Genomic DNA, 18,035 nt, shown 5'->3' with positions numbered 1-18,035 from the left:
TTAAAAGCTTTTAAATGGGCTCTCTTACAAATGAGTAACTAGGCTTTAAAAACAATAGAGCTCTATTGGGCTCTGAGCTCTCTGAACAATGGCTCTTCTTGGCTCTCTTCCAGTCTTTAGCTCTACTTCAGAACTCTTTCACAATGTAATTACCTTTCCTTCCCTTCATCTACTCGGACAACTTTACTCAAGACAGTGAGAGTGCAGTAATGAATGTAGAAGGATGCAAAACTAATGCAACATAAATTTCACACCTTAGTTAACATGGATAAACTTGACTCAGCTAAAAAAAACTGTCACAATTATAATGAAGTCTAGGACTTTGAAAATCCCTGACGAAGCCAGTTTTGTGGTGTTGAGGTGTCGGCTTAGTGCTGAGAACTTTCTGGAGTGCTTGTCTACTCATGGTTAAAGGGACTAGTAACTTAATCTCAATTCAGTAAAATGAAATTATGGGAATTATATAGTGACAGAAAATAAAAACATTTAAACAATCCCATATTTTGGCTTTTTGTAAATTGCAAAGCACTGGACTAGACATATATTTGACATACAGACATTATTTTAAAGCAAAATACAATATAAACACATTTGTATTTACTAAAAACTTATATTTGTAATAAACAAATAAATAAATAAATAAATATATATATATATGTGTGTACATACATACATGCGTATATAATATTATTTTTATTTATTCTTTTACTTTTTATTCATCCGATGAATCCTGAAAACGTATCACAGGTTCCAAAAAAATATTAAGCCGACATTGATAATAAATCTGCATATTACAATAATTTCTGAGGGATCATGTGATTAGAGACTGGTGTAATTAATTATAATTAAAATATAAATATAAATATATATAAATATATATTCTATTTTATAAAATATTTTATAATATTATAAAATATAATATTATATTTTAATTTAATTTAATTTAGTAAAGAAAGAAACAAACAAATAAATGACCCCAAACTTTTGATATGTAGTGTATATAGATTTGTATTTCTGAAGCCAAATGACAGACCAGAATTTAAATAATTCTGCACTGTTTGTCATTCCATCAAAACACATCAAAACATATATAGTTGTCAGGGGACCACCCTGGTGCCTAGTTCCTATATCTGAGTTCCTAAAACTCACCCGGTGTGAAAGCCACTATACTCTAAATATCACACGTACCAGGCCACAGTTGATAGAGATGCCCTCTCTCGCTCTCTCTCCTGTGGCTCCTGTGCGCTTGAGCCGCTCTGATCCAGCCAGGTCCACAAAGTGAAACTTAGCAGTGAGCGTCTCATACTCGGGCTGAGAGATGGAGCCATCAGACAAACCGTTCATCTCTCCATTCACCTGGAAGAGTAAAAAACAACTGCAGCTTTAAGATACTAACACAAGCAACTGTGTTAGTACAAATGCAAAATTATGTGCACAACCTTCACCGTTTCTGCATTTCCGATGTGCACTGACATGTTCAGTGTTGATGTTTCTAATGCCAGTGGTTTTATATAACTACTCTGTTTCGCACCGCAGAAGTCTGAGCTCTATAAATTTGAATACTTTAAAACTAGCGACCTGCTTAAACTTGTTAATGGCTTTCTAATCCAGTAGTTTAGGATTACAGCTCTCGAAATGATGCATGCAGTTTTAATTAATATTCACAGGTGTTATCAGATGTTGTTGGCAGCACTGTGAGCATCTAAAGCGGCTCCTGACTGATGTGTTGATGTGCCGTACCTGTGGCTGCGGGCAGACCCTCATCTGGCAGAGGTGGATGGTGAAGATGGCATGAGAGCGGGAGCTCTGGGCGTTCATCTGCGTGCTGGCGGTGGTGCGGGAAAGAGCGCCCAGCTTCAGACACTGCAGCAGCTGAGGAGCAAGCACACAGTACTGTTATTCTACTCGCCAAAGCTTTCTGTTGTCTTCAAGTTATCAGCTAATAAGAGCCATTTAAAACAAATAAACATGAAGTCAACAATAGAATTACATTCACAAAGCATTTCACCTCCATCATCGGTCACATTTCTGAGTGAAAACAAATAATCAATGGGAAATAATGCAGGGTGGAACTGTGACAGTAGCTGTTGTCAAAACAATGCAACTTCTCCAGCAACAACATACTTTCAGTTTATATAACATTGTACTCTGCAGCAACTGCATGTTTTAACAACAACAACTATTATTATTATTATTTAATACAATATACAAACTAATAATAATAATTTGTAGTAGTAGTAGTATTGCTATTATAATTATTAACAACAACAAAAACATTTATAGTACAGAAGAAATATTCATAATAATGATAATTATCATTAGTAGTAGTAGTAGTATTTAATACAATATACAAACTAATAATAATAAATAATATTAGCAAAAACATTTATTTTTATTATATATATAAAATATAGAAGATATATTCATGTCATAAAAATGTCATGTCCAACGTGTATTTCGGAAAAACATTTATTTCATAATGATATTTCCCCCCATTTTAAATTCTTATTATCCAATGAAAGGTTAGATTTTTGTGATTTTTTTTAATCAAAAATCAAAAGGATTAACAATGCAGATTAATTTTCACAGCCTTCTTTGATCACACACATATATACATATACATATATATACACACACACACACACACAGATGGATGGATAGATTCATATTATGTCATAAAAATTATTGTTATTATTATTATTATTATTAAATGATTAATTGTAATTATAATAATTATTAATTAACACATTGAATTAACATACACACTAATAATAATATAATAATAATAATAATAATAATACAATTATTATTATTATGTTTAATATTAAATGTTGTTGTTGTTGATCATATGCAACATTAAACATAATAATAATAATAATAATAATAATAATATTACTATTATTATTAATATTATTATTGTTTAATGTTGCATATGATCAACAACAACATTTAATATAATACTATTATTACTACTAGACAGCTCTTTTTGTAGTGATAGTGTAGTGATATACAAAAATATATATAACATTATTAACAAACGTACGATATATTATATGATATATTAGATTCATGCTGTGTTATAAATGCTGCTGTGTTTTCTACTTTTATTGTTGGCTTAAATGTAGTTAAAACTATTCTTATGAGTATCTTGTAGCAATTACCTTTTTAAATGATAATTTAATACAAAACTCTTTTTTTAGAATGCTATGCACTGATGAATCATGCACAATAATACAGAGAGCATCTAAGCAATTAATTAATGTTGATTTCAGTCTGACTTCAAATGACTCCAGTAAATAACCCAGGCAGATATCTGACCTCCTCCTCTGAGCTGACCAGCCGTGAGGTCACTCCGGTGGTGTAGATGCCTCCGCTCCCATCCTCATGGATCTTAATGTTGGACTTCCGGCATCGAGCCTCAGGGTCACGTGTGCTGTCGAACAGGTCCAGGATCTCCTCGTTATAAAGCTGCAAGACAAATACATACACTCGGTAACCTTTAGAAGGCAAAGGTCAAAGAGGTCAAAAGGCCAGAGCCTTGCATGTTCGACCTCGGGAATCCCAGAGACCACACAAGCTGATGGACAAATAATGGTAACATAACTCATGAGCAAAACTACAACTGAAGAGAGAATGAAAAAACAAAAAGAAGTGGACAGGGCTTTCCCAGCTTCCCTCGCTTGAGGAAGTGACACAGAGGGACTTGATAAAATCAATTTAGGGTTCAAAACAATAAATCAAACTGCTAACATAGAAAAACAATGCACAAAGTGCACAAAGGAGTTCTGGAAAGGACAAGACTAATGAAATAAGGGCACTTTAATGCCTTATTAAAGCCGCCCCAAGGGACGGCGACTGCTCACAGCCACAGAACTTGAGACAAATCTGTCGAGTTATTCTCCACGGCGAGCGCGAATCTGCTGAACAAACAGCAGCCTGTGCCAGACAGCAAGCGGCACGGATCGTTAAAACGCCCCGTTACAGGTTTAAACTCATTACCTAGGCCGGGACTTTACACGAGGAAGGGGCTAATCGGTTTACAGCTACACTGCCGTCTGCGCAGCCTGCCAGCTGAGCGCCTCTTCCCGCCTAATGACTGAGAGTAATGTGGACTCGGGGTTTCCTCTACTGTCATCGAGAGCAGTTGCCTCTCAATCACACTCAGGTCGAGTCTGTCTGACTGAACTGGTACCAGACGATGAGGCCTGCGACTCCAGCGTCTGTCATCATACCCAATACACACCGCAGAAAAGAGTTTATGAAGTTGTAAATAAAACAAACACTGGAGTACTTTTATGAGAAAATATTATTTCAGTCTTTCTTCTGAGAAACGAGTAAGTATCCAAGCTTATGTAATAAGGTAATTGCGACTTTTTATCTCACTTTTTTTTTTAACTCAACTAGTAATTTATTAATTAAAGTTTTTTGTAAGTTTATTACACACAATTTGGACTTTTAATTACTATTCTGGAAAAAAAAAAAGTCTAAATCAAAGGATAGAAAGTCGCAATTTAACTTATTTTTATTTTGTGGTGGAAATAACTTAACGCATTGAATTAAATGTGAATTGTTTTATTATTTGTGAAATTTACTAGCAAATTTGATTCATAAATTGATTGACAATTGTTTCCAGGTAAATCCAACAATTTTTTTTAAGTGCAATTCGACTATAATCATGGCAACCCATAAAAATAAAAGTTCGGTTTAACTTGATGAAATTGTGACAAAAATATATAAGTAGAATATACATCTCAAGGTACTAATAATACAAATGATTAAAATTATTACAACCCTATTTGTTAAGAAATAATCAATTATTTAACAATTATAACAATTGTTCTTTCATTTAAAAACCTCTGTTATACTTGTACAGCACTTTGTTTGCCAAAAAATGAAAGGGTTTGTTTAATTGTCACTTGATTAAAAGCTTATTTTTCATTAAAAGTTTTTTATATTTTATTTTTATTTATTTTTTTGCTTATTAAAATCAATATTTTGATTTCATTTGATTATCAGAAAAATTTAAATACACAGAATTTATGAAAAAAAAAAAATCATGGGGCCTTGTTGTAAAAAATGTATTACATTATTACACGTTTTTATAAATTCGATTGATTAGACATGCTTTTTCATTATTACAATTTAATTGAACCACCATGGAATCAAGAAAAATTAAAACATAAAACACAGAATTTGTTAAAAAAAAATAAAACAGAATTTGAGAAGAAAAAAAAAAAAAAAAAAAAAAAAAAAAAAAAGTATTTCACAGAGCCCTAAAAGTCTTGTTTTTGTTAAACTTTTAATAAATTGATGTTAAATTGTATACGTTTTATGTTTAAATTAATTAAAAATGCTTTTTGATTGCTAAAATGTAATTTAACCATTAAAACAAAAAATTGGAAAATTAATTGGAAAAAACAGCTTTTAGAGAAAAAACTAAACCCAATTTGGGAAAAAACAAAACTGATTTCATTGGGCCCTATAAATGGCAGCAAAGCTACCAAAAAAATAATAAAAATAAAAATAATAAATAATAAATAATAAAATAAATAATAAATAAATAATAAAATAAATAATAAATAAATAATAAAATAAATAAATAAATAATAAAATAAATAATAAATAAATAAATAATAAATAAATAATAAAATAAATAATAAATAAATAAATAAATAAATAATAAAATAATTAATTAATTAAATATATATATATATATATATATATATGAGTCGGCTGCCTCCCCCCTGTCCATCATCACCACCCCGTCCCGTATTCGCCGCCCTTCACCAGTGTGAGAGAGGAGGGGCGCTGGATACTCACGGCTGGCGGCGTGTGATGAGGCGCACCTGATGTGAATGGAGCCTCGTCACCGCCGCCGTTAAACGCCGAGCGCGCCTCTCCTCGGGAGACCGGTCTCTTCCCCTTGCATGCACGCTGGTGTCCTCGTGGGTCCAGGAAGGGTGCGTCGAGCAGGACTGCCGCACCCGTTAGGCGGCTGACGGGCCAGGATGCCGGGCCGTCGAGTCCCCCAGAAGCGCCAGGAACCAAGGAGTAGGAAGGAGCCGCGCACGAGACGCCGCCGCCACTCGCTCCCGGCCCCGAGAGGGGAGCGCGTGCGGCCACCGGACTCCGCCCCTTCCCTGGACCCTTCCCTGACGAACACTACCCTCCCTTCACTAGCCCCACGGCACAGCGAGGACACCAGGTTCCCTGGTTATTTGGACACTTTATTTTCCCTTTTTATTGTTTAATAAAAACCTCTCCGAGGCTTGACGCCACGCCCACTGTGTCTGTCGTTGGCTCCTCCCGCCACAATACACACACACATACACACACACACACACACATACATACATATGCACATATACATACACATATATATATATATATATATATATATATATATATATATATATTTATTTATTTGAGTTCTATATTTGATGAAGTCTCACCTCCAGGAACTGGGCGCTGACTTTGAATTCTGGCAGGGGCATGCCGGAGCTCTGTGCATCTAGTCTGCGTTTCTGGATGCCTTGGAAGAGATGTTGCACGGCCCGTGGGATGATACCCTGCTCTTCCTCCGAGATGCTTACATCAAAGCCAGTGCCCATGGTATAAGTCTTTCCTGAACCAGTCTGCAACAAACATCAAAAACATGCACAAAATCCATTACAATGCTAACACACAATATACAATCATATATATACACACAAAACACACACAACTAGTGATTAAAAGGGGCAATTAAATTACAATTACTTTGTTTCCAGAGGTCTGCTTATAATCGTAGTCGGTTTTTTTTTTTCAGCAAAAATGATCATAATTTAGATGTAAATGGTTCTTTTCTACCTTGAATTTAGCCTCTGATTTGAACGCTCTCTTGATAGAGACATGTCTGCTGAGACTTCGATTGAAACGCCCCACTGCTGTGATTGGCTAACAGCAACTACGCTACTAACAGGCACAGTGTGAAGTTCATCATTTAGTCACTGGCTTGATTCACTAACGCATAAACAGCAGTAAACCATTGTGCGACAAAGAACATCTGTACATGAGTACAAACTGTAACCAAACAATATTTAGTAATTGTAATATATGTGACCTTGGACCACAAAACCAGTCATAAGGGTCAATTTTTCAAAATTGAGATTTATACATCATGTGAAAGCAGAATAAATAAGCTTTCCATGTATGGTTTGTTATGATAGGACCATATTTGGCTGAGATACAACTTTTTGAATATCTAAGAGTGCAAAAAAATCTAAATATTGAGAAGATCGCCTTTAAAATGGTCCAAAAAGTTCTTAGCAATGCATATTACTAATCAAAAATTAAGTTTTGAAATATTTACGGTAGGAAATTTACAAAATATCTTCATGGAGCATGATCTTTACTTAATATCCTAATGATTTTTGGCATAAAAGAAAAATGAATACTTTTGACCCATACAGTGTATTTTGGGCTATTGCTACAAATATACCCCAGCGATTTAAGACTGGTTTTATGCTCCAGGGTCACATATTATCAGCATCGAAGCATTGTCAATGGATGACTGTAGTTATGCATTTGTCACTGTTTGACTGTAATAAGATTTTCACAGGCATCTAATCAAACAATTGCAAATGTTAACAAGATAATATCATCAGCTGGCATTTAAAATGATGTGAATATCAAATGTATTGAAACTAGGGCTGCAACAACGAATCGATTAAATCGATAAAAATCGATTACTAAAAGAGTTGGCAACGAATTTCATAATCGATTCGTTGTGTCGCGCGACGCGGAGACGTTTGATTATAAAAAAAAAACTTTAGTTGAGCGCGGAGCGGAGTGAACACACTCGGTCTCTCTCGCGCACGGATGCTAGCAGAGTTCGGCGCCTCATAGACAGGGCGGATCTAAAATAAAAAACTAGCGGAGGTAGAGGAAAGATACATAGGAGGCAGAGAAATCCGTGCGACCCAAGTCATCCAAGGTGTGGGAGCATTTCACACTAAATAAACAGAAAAAGTGTGTTAACTGCAATGCAAAGTGTCTGAACAAAGTGTGTGTGCGTCTGCGAGTGTGTGCATCTGCGAGTGTGTGCGTCTGCAGTGTAGTGTAGAGAACAAGTTCTGACATTCAAACAAATCCTGTTAAATTTTCTGATTTGTATTGTTCTTTATTTTTTATAAATTATTTATTGTTCTGCAGGTGCGTGTCTACGTGGTTAGGTGCCCCCTCTACCAGATGTCTTGCGATAGGCTTGTTTTTAGTAAATTTCTAACTGCATCTGGCGTATCTTGGCATGTGTAGTCAGCTACCTAGGGCCGCTTACTTCTCTTCTTTATTAATTTTAGGCATTTTAGGGTGATCTAAATGACAGATGTCGAGAGCGCATAATGTTACGCGATCATGTAATGCGCGAGCACAAATCTCTCCACTCGCAAGCGGATTTCCGTCACTCGCACAAAACTGGACGTGTGCTTTTAAATCTACATTGTTCTTTTATGAATTGGCTCGGCTCTCACTCAGATATTGTGTGTATGCTCAAACATTATCCTCGCATCACTGAAGACCAGAAAAGCTTTTTTTTCTAATTCAAGTGGAGAGTAGGCTTTTCTCACTAAATGGAAGCAAGCTGAATATAGTTAGCCTTCTCTAGTTATTAATTTTATTAATACTTATTTTAGTTAAGTGCTTAAATTGTAAATATGCATTTATTAAATTATTTTATGTAGTGCATTTGTATTTTGTTGTTTTTGTATATAGTTATAGAAGCATATCAACCAGGTTCCAGAAATAATCACCAAAGCTGTTTCTGAAATAAGTGGGGGTGCTCTCTTAATGCACATTTTCACATATTTTGTCCCTTCTATTGCTATCAATATGCTGATACTTCGAGAGCGAATCCTGTATAAATATGCAGATGCCATTCCCAAAACTTTGCAACATGTGTGGGCAAAAAACTAGTTCTACATTTTAAATGGATTGCCTAGAAAGCTTGCAAAGAGCGCTCATAACCAATAAAGCTGTCACTCTTTGTTCATCGCGATCTCACAAAGTTCTGTGAGTACCAATGAATCTCACACTGTGCAATTAATAGCCTATATAATATAGGCCTATTAACATCATGTATCCAACCCCTCCCCCGGCCACCCTCTTTTGAGGCAGTGCCCCAGACTGGCCCCCCCATTTAAAATGCTCTAGACACGCCCCTGTTGTTCTGGCAGCTCAGGTGGCACTTTATTTTAAAAAAAAAAGTCTCTATATATTTGGCAGATGTAAAGCATACATGTGTATGTTTTTTGTGTTAGTCCATTTTTATTTTATTTTATTATTACGGGGGTAAGTCGTGGCCTAATGGTTAGAGAGTCGGACTAGTAATCGAAAGGTTGCGAGTTCGAGCCCCCGGCCGGCAGGAATTGTAGGTGGGGGGAGGGAATGTCCAGCGCTCTCTCCACCCTCAATACCACGACTGAGGTGCCCTTGAGCAAGGCACCGAACCCCCAATTGCTCCCCGGGCGCTGCAGCATGGCTGCCCACTGCTCCGGGTGTGTGTTCACGGTGTGTGTGTGTGTGTGGATTTGTTCACTACTCACTGCTGTGTGTGTGCACTTGGATGGGTTAAACGCAGAGCACCAATTTCGAGTATGGGTCACCATACTTGACAATACGTCACGACTTTTATTATTATTATAACAGCTCTGGGATGTTCAAGGAGCAACGTGTTTGTGCACTTTCTAAATATTTTAGTTGTTTTTTAATAAAGGGTTGGAAATGAATGCCTTGTTTTTGGTTTTTTATCCGATTCATCGATTAATCGAAAATATAATCGACAGATTAATCGATTATTAAAATAATCGTTAGTTGCAGCCCTAATTGAAACCATATTTAATCAGATTAATGCCCAGCTTCACAGACAGGACTTAGATTAAGCCAGGATTAGGTCATAGTTCAATTAGGACTTTTAAGTAATTTTCATAAACATGCTTAGAAAAAAACATAACTGGGGTGCATCTTGAGACAAAACAAAGGCACTGATATATTTTAAGATCAGTCAGTGCAAGTTTATTTCAGTTGGAACAGCTCAGACTTACATTTTAGTCTAGGACTAGGCTTAAGCTTTGTCTGTGAAACCGGGGGTATATGTAATTATAATTAATCATTTAATTTAAAAATACTTAATACGATATAATTATATATTAATAGAATAGAATAGAATTAATAAATTGGTCATTTTAATGTGCATGCTGCTTTTTGTCCATTTCAAAGTTATTAATATACAATCTGTTGAAGTTTTCTAGGTTTCAAGAGCCTTAAAAGGTTTAAGACATTTTCAAGCCAAATTTTCAAGCGACTGAAACTTTGAAGCAACCCTTAGAGGAGTTCTTGGGCACGTGAAGCAGCAACATCAGTGCTTAATATTCAGCCAATGATAATGTTCAAGAAACAATTACATATAGCATTAATATAATCAGATACTGTAGACAGAACGCTGAACGTATTTTGAAGAATGCTGGTAACTTGACACCAAGATGGCGGCGCGAACACATCGCGAGGCTCAGCGTCTTACCAGATTTAGGAAAATAGTGTTAATTTACCTGCTTATTTCACTCGTGTTCGCGCGATTCAGCTATGCGAACTACAGCTATACTAAACAGTCACTTTTGGACATCAACAAACAGTGCTCCAACATAGTTTTAGATCATCCTTTCGACTTCAGCGAACTCCCGCCGGAGCTACTGAGATCACCGCGGACAAGCGGATCACTCGTACCGGCCGGAAGTGCTCGGCGTCGGCGTCGAGACCGTAAACAAAGACGGGGAAAGCGTGGAGGGCTGCGTGCTAAGCTAAGGCTAAACCCACATCGACCAGCTCTGCCCAGCATCTTCCTTGCCAATGTACGGTCTCTGATGAACAAGATGGACGAACTAAAGATCTGGACCCTCACACAGAAATGGCTTATGGACTGTAATGTTATGTTCTTCACTGAAACATGGCTCTGCAACGATGTCCCAAACAGCGTGGTGCATATGGATGGACGCTCTCTCTTCAGGGCTGACAGAGTAGCAGCAACCTCTGGTAAAAACAAGGGTGGTGGAGTATGCATTTATGTAAATAAATCATGGTGTAAAGACTCTGTCATTGTTGATACCTACTGCTCTGCTGAGCTGGAGTTCCTGATTATCAAGTGCAGGCCATTCTATCTACCACGTGAGTTCACTTGCATTGCTGCTGCTGCAGTTTATGTACCTCCGGACGCTAATGCTAACGTGGCTATGAAAGAACTTTGTGCTGCTATTAGCAAATTACAAACCCTGCACCCGGATGGAGCCTTTATCGTTGCTGGGGACTTCAATCACTGCACTTTTAGATCTGTTCTCCCTAAATTTCATCAAAATGTCTCCTGCACTACAAGGGGACATAAAACATTGGACCACGTTTATACTAATGTAAGTGATGCCTACAAAGTCACACCCTTCCCCCACCTGGGTCAGTCTGATCACCTCTCTTTGTTCCTGCTCCCCAAGTATACCCCAGTAATCAAATGTGTGAAACCTACAATAAGGACTGTTAAAATCTGGCTGGAAGGTGCTGACTCCACTCTTCAACATCAATTCCAGCACACAGACTGGAGTGATTTTGCTGCCCAGGCCACCACAAACTCTCAGATTAACATTGACATTTATACCAACTCTGTCATGGAGCACATCAACAGCTGTGTGAGCAGAGTGACCACACACAAAAAAATAAAAATTTTCCCCAATCAGAAGCCCTGGATGAACAGAGAGGTTCGCCTCCTGCTCAAAGCAAGAGATGCAGCCTTCAGGTCTGGAGACCAGGAGGCTTACAGCTCAGCCAGAGCCAACCTGAGGAAGGGTATCTGCCAGGCCAAACTCACACACAAACAGAAGATTGAAGATCACTTCAATTCTTCAGACCCCCGGCGTATGTGGCAAGGCATACAATCTATCACAGATTACAAACCACCTAACTCTGTGCCCCCCTCCAGCTCTGCCTCCCTCCCAGACGAGCTCAATCACTTTTATGGTCATTTTGATCAAAATAATAAAGAGATCTCACTCAAAGCTGAGCATCAACCCAGTGAACTGCCTCTCACACTCTCCACATCAGATGTCTACTCCACTCTGCATAAGGTGAATGCACGGAAGGCAGCTGGCCCTGACGGAATACCTGGTCGTGTGCTTAAAGCCTGTGAGGAGCAGCTAGCTGAGGTCTTCACGGACATTTTCAATCTGTCCCTGGCCCAAACAACTGTTCCCACTATCTTCAAAACCTCCACCATCGTACCAGTACCGAAACATTCCACTGCCTCGGTCCCTAACGACTTCCGTCCTGTTGCACTCACCCCCATCATTGCCAAGTGTTTTGAGAAACTGGTTGCATCCCACTTAAAATCCTGTCTCCCTGCTACACTAGACCCATTCCAATTTGCCTATCGCCACAATAGGTCAACAGAGGACGCCATCTCAACAGCACTTCACTCTGCCCTCACCCACCTGGACAGTCAAAACACACATGTGAGAATGCTGTTCATAGACTTCAGTTCTGCATTTAATACAGTAATCCCCTCCAAGCTGATCTCCAAGCTCAGCCAGCTTGGAATCAGCACACCCATCTGCAATTGGATTCTAGATTTTCTGACTAACAGACCTCAGTCCGTTAAGTTAGATAACCTCTCCTCCTCCATCATCACCCTGAACACCGGCGTGCCACAGGGCTGCGTACTGAGCCCTCTCCTGTACTCCCTCTTCACCCATGACTGTGTTCCTGTTTATGGCTCCAACACCATAATTAAATTTGCAGATGACACCACGGTGGTAGGTCTGATCAAGGATGACGATGAATCAGCCTACAGGGATGAGGTGCAGCACCTGGCTGTGTGGTGTGCCACCAATAATCTACAACGAAACACCCAGAAGACAAAGGAGATCATTGTGGACTTCAGGCGGACTAGGAGTCATGCACACACACCCATCTACATCAACGGAGCTGTAGTGGAGCGTGTGTCGAGTTTCAAGTTCCTTGGCATCCACATCTCTGATGACCTCACCTGGTCCCATAACACCTCCACTCTGGTCAAAAAGGCACAGCAGCGCCTTTACTTCTTAAGGAGCCTTAAGAAAGTTCACCTGAATCCCAGGATCCTTGTGGAATTCTACCGCTGTACCATTGAGAGCATACTCACGAACTGCATCTCAGTATGGTACAGCAATTGCTCTGCATCTGACCGCAAAGCACTCCAGCGGGTGGTGAAAACTGCTCAACGGATCACCGGCACCCAGTTAACTTCCATTGAGAACATTTATCATAAGCGCTGTCTGGGCAGGGCAAGAAACATCATCAAGGATGCCTCTCACCCTAACCATGGACTCTTCACCCTCCTTCCATCCGGCAGGCGTTACAGGTGCCTACGCTCTCGCACTAGTAGGCTCAGGAAGAGCTTCTTCCCCGAAGCTGTGACACTTCTGAACGCCACACCACCAATCTAACCTGCACCTGCTTATTACTGCACTGGTCACAGTACTTTACACACATGCATTTGCACTACTCATATTTTGCACAGACTGCACATTGTTAAAGTTATTACACTATAAACTGTCTAAAGTTGTTACTATACAAAGCACAGTAAACTATTTCTATAAAATATTGCACTACTGCTATTTTGCATAGAATACATTGTTCTACCAATACTTGCACACACTCATCCAGCTGTATTTATTTATTTATTACCACTGTTCTCACGTCTCTGCTGTTCATAATGTGTATATATATAATCCTACATTGCTCTGTTCATAATGTACATACAATCCCTACATTGCATTCCTATTTATATTCTGTATATACTCTGCTCAATACTGTATATAGCAATTCCACTGTGCATTCTGTAAATCATATCTTCATTTACTCTGCACTTATATGTATATAAAACACTATATTCTTGCACTTCTGGTTAGATACTAACTGCATTTCATTAGCTCTGTACTTGTACTCTGCATAAATGACAATAAAGTTGAATCTAATCTAATCTAATCTAATCTAATCTAACCAAACAGTTGACAGTAGACACTGATTTCTATAGTACTTTTTTCCTCAAATTGGAAGCCAGTGGCTATCAGCAACTGTTTGGTTATCAACACTCTTCAAAATATCTATTTTGTGCTCCAAAGATGAAATAAGTCATACAACTTGAGGGTGAGTGGATAACAGAATTTTCGTTTTTGGATGAACCGTTTCTTTAAATAATGCTTGAGAAATGCTCATTAGCAGAATTATTCCTCTCAGGTGTTGAAGTGTCTACTCATGCTTTAGTTGGCTCAAATTTACTTTCATTCATCATCTAACACAGAGTTACAGTCCGAGTGATTAACCCTGACAATAACCACTCTAACCGTGAAGTGGGTGTGTGACGAGTGGAACCGACAGCTGTCGCATCACGCAGCGCGAGAGGAAAAGAGAAAGGTCACAGGTTCACGGCGGACTGACAGTGAAGTTTTAGCACTTATTGAGAGAAATTAATGAGCTGACCATATGGATGTGCAAGTGAAAAGATTTGATATGATTCAAGTAAAGTGTGTGGATCTTCTATCAGTTCTATCACAAACTCATCTGCCATTTCTGGTTCACAATCAGTGTAAACGTCATTTTATCAGTTGTCCAAGTGTAGACAAGTGTGGTAGATCTTACTTGTCCATAAGCGAAGACGGTTGCGTTGTATCCCTCAAAGCAGCCTTCGATCAGCTTGTGCACACAGGCGCTGTAGATCTGATGCTGCTGAGCGTCCAAGTCAAACACAAAGTCGTACGTAAAGGGCTTGTCTTTACCCAAGAGCACCTGGGGCTCCCCGGGAGTGACGGAGGTGCAGATGTGACATCCCTCAATCTTTTCCTTTGCCATCTGCGGCCGGATCCTGATAAAAAGAACAATACATAAAAAATTGACAACGCATATTAACAAATGCAAAGAATCATGGACAAATGCTGCATTCGAGTCATGAGAATTAGCATATTTGACGATCTGCTCTGCCACAGAAGCTACTAAATGCCAAGAAATTAATGGTTCAGTGTTTAAAGAGAGACAGCTAGCCAACTCTTAAGTCTAATAAAACAGGATTTTATCTGAAATAAAGAGGGAAAAATAAAATAAATATGAATAGACAGATAAAGACAGAAGACAGAAATATGTAAAGTAGCTACAAAACCATCTTAGCTCCGTGGATTTAAGAGCTTTCATTACATTTTGTTTTTAAAAAATAAAATAAATCTACTAACAGGGAACTTTTTTTTGCATTAAAATTTCGAGATAACCCTTGTGTTATATCAATAGATTTTATTGTTTTACTCTCGTCCTAAATAGAGACTTTCAATCTTATACTAGGAAAATCCATTTTAAAAAATTGTAAAAAATAGACGCTTAAAAGTATCATAATTTAAACAAAAATGACCAAGCAAAACATATTTTAAATTGATTTTTACTTTAAATGTGAAATCTACTTAAATAAATGTTTAAACTGTTCCACAGTGGTGGCATAATTTTCACCACACAGAGCAATTTTACTTCTAATATATTTTATCAAAATTAAGTGTGTTTTCAAGGAGTGTTTGTCATCGAAGAGTTGAAGAGTATGCTTGAGATGGAATATGCAAGAGATACTAGAAATTAAAGCACGAATCACTATTTTTACTGTGCATCGTTATTTTTAAATCCATGTATTTATGTGAAAAACGAAATTGTGTAATTTGTTAAATGTAGGATACATAAAAGCTATGAAATTTAGTAGTCAGGCAAATGAATCATTTCCATCACAACCATCACAGGTTGGGTTTTTGCATAACTTTCCATTACAAAAAAAACAGACTTCTTTTGTGATGTATGTGCTAACACATTGTTAGTGGACGAATTTAATGAACTAGAGAGAGTGTGAATACTGTGTTTTTAGACCACAATGACAAAATAGCATTAGATGCCCAAGTAACGCCCAGTTTGAGTAATTCTGTAATGACATGTATGGGGGACAGGAGGACATTGGCCTGGTGTTCACCACATTATTACACCGCAAGGGGCTGTTCCCACAGAACGCATTTTTCCATTCCAATGCCATGCTACTTTTCCATTTTTTTCTATGTAAATGTGCTAGACAGATTGCGTTTCGTGTCTTTTGTGGTGTCTCGCACCAGAGTGCCGCTTTAAGACGCCATGTCAAGTTAAAAAAATTTCAACTTTGCTCAACAATGGCAACAGTTTTATTTGACAACAACATGGCGGAGGAGCATAGCATCTCATGTTTTTGCATCCTGTGTGAACGACCCCTAAGAACCATCAATTTTCTAGCAGGTTAAAGCACTTTCATTAACGGACAAGTGAATACTTGTCAAGTTAACAACAAGGTTAATTAAATCTCCAGGCTAAAAACCCACTAATGTATTAAACAATTAATTGAATCAAGTTAATTAGCTTTTGCCTGTGGCATCTCTGATGGGGTGATAATCATTCATCTCTACTACAGATATGTCTTGCTAATGCATTGGCCATAACGGACAAAGTGAACTGGTCAACTGACATGATCTTCAACAAATTAACCGAGCTGACCTCAGAGATTGTGAGGAACAATCTGCCCTTATCAACTTGCTGTTTGCGTGCATCTTTTTTTAATCAGTCAAAGCATTTTAATGGTTACTTTTAACGGTTTGTTATTTTCATTAAAAAGTGAACTAGACCATAGCAATCACCCAGAAAACTCTAGCAACCACAGAGCAACATGCTAAAACTTGTTGTTTTAAGTTTATACAACAAAAAGTTGAGAATCTCCTACAAAAATAAGTTGAGAGAACTCAAAAATCTGCAAAAAGCGGGTTGCCTTAAAATTTTAAGTTGGCTCAACTTTTTTTTTTTTTTTTTTTTTACAGTGCACAGGCTTAGACTATTGCTTTTATACAAAGTCATTTCTAATTACAACAGACCAGCCCTAAAGGCCATTGCACAGAGAGTCTGAAATTTTCGTCCGAAAGTTAAAAAATTAAATATTGTTTCACGTTCTCCTATCTCTTGCTCTGGCTACTGTGTATAGACCGCCAGGGCCATATACAGATTTCCTAAAAGAATTTGCAGATTTCCTCTCAGATCTACTAGTTAATGTTGATAAACTGCTAATTGTCGGAGATTTTAACATTCACGTTGATAACACAAACGATGCGTTAGGACTTGCGTTTACTGACCTAATAAACTCTTTTGGAGTCAAGCAAAACGTCACCGGGCCCACTCATCGTTTTAATCATACGCTAGATTTAATTATATCGCATGGAATTGATCTTCCTGATATAGATATCGTACCTCAAAGTGATGATGTTACTGATCATTTCCTTGTATCGTGCATGCTGCGTATTACTGATATTAGTTATATGGCTCCGTGTTATCGTCCGGGCAGAACTATTGTTCCAGCCACCAAAGACAGATTCACAAATAACCTGCCGGATTTATCTCAACTGCTCTGTGTACCCGTAAATACGCATGAACTAGACTAAATAACTAGCAACATGGGCACTATCTTCTCTAATAAATTAGAAGCTGTTGCCCCCCTCAAATTGAAAAAGGTTAGAGAAAAACGTACTGCGCCATGGTACAACAGTTATACCCATTCTCTCAAGAAAGAAACTCGTAATCTTGAGCGCAAATGGAGAAAAACTAACTCTTAAGTTTTTAGAATTGCGTGGAAAAACAGTCTGTCCAGCTATAGACAGGCTCTAAAAGCTGCCAGGGCAGAGCATATCCGCAAACTCATAGATAATAACCAAAACAATCCAAGGTTCTTATTTAGCACAGTGGCTAGATTAACAAATAAACACACGCCACCCGATCTAAATATTCCCTCACAGTTTAATAGTAATGACTTCATGAATTTCTTTACTGATAAAATAGATAACTAGGGGTGGGCGATATGGGAAAAATATCATATCACGATTTTTTATAGAAATATCACGATTCACGATTTTTATCACGATTCTTTGTTAGTTTTACTATTTTGGTTTTACAAG

The 18,035-nt window shown here is 37.8% G+C and overlaps 1 protein-coding gene across 1 annotated transcript in view; it reads right to left on the bottom strand.

Moving 5' to 3' along the window:
* Window positions 1-18,035, bottom strand: part of kif21b (kinesin family member 21B) — a 94,572-nt gene that overhangs the window by 45,245 nt on the left and 31,292 nt on the right. The window contains exons 2-6 of the mRNA XM_079396742.1: window positions 14,692-14,914; window positions 6,453-6,635; window positions 3,319-3,468; window positions 1,741-1,872; window positions 1,189-1,356 (exon numbers count right to left, since the gene is read on the bottom strand). Coding sequence (XP_079252868.1) covers window positions 1,189-1,356; window positions 1,741-1,872; window positions 3,319-3,468; window positions 6,453-6,635; window positions 14,692-14,914 — 856 coding nt within the window. The remainder of the gene's footprint in view (window positions 1-1,188; window positions 1,357-1,740; window positions 1,873-3,318; window positions 3,469-6,452; window positions 6,636-14,691; window positions 14,915-18,035) is intronic.

The sequence above is a fragment of the Barbus barbus genome (genome assembly GCF_936440315.1).
Source record: "Barbus barbus genome assembly, chromosome: 37".
NCBI lineage: Eukaryota > Metazoa > Chordata > Actinopteri > Cypriniformes > Cyprinidae > Barbus > Barbus barbus.
Note: the sequence above shows the minus strand (reverse complement) of the source record. Positions and strands in the feature narration are given on the sequence as shown.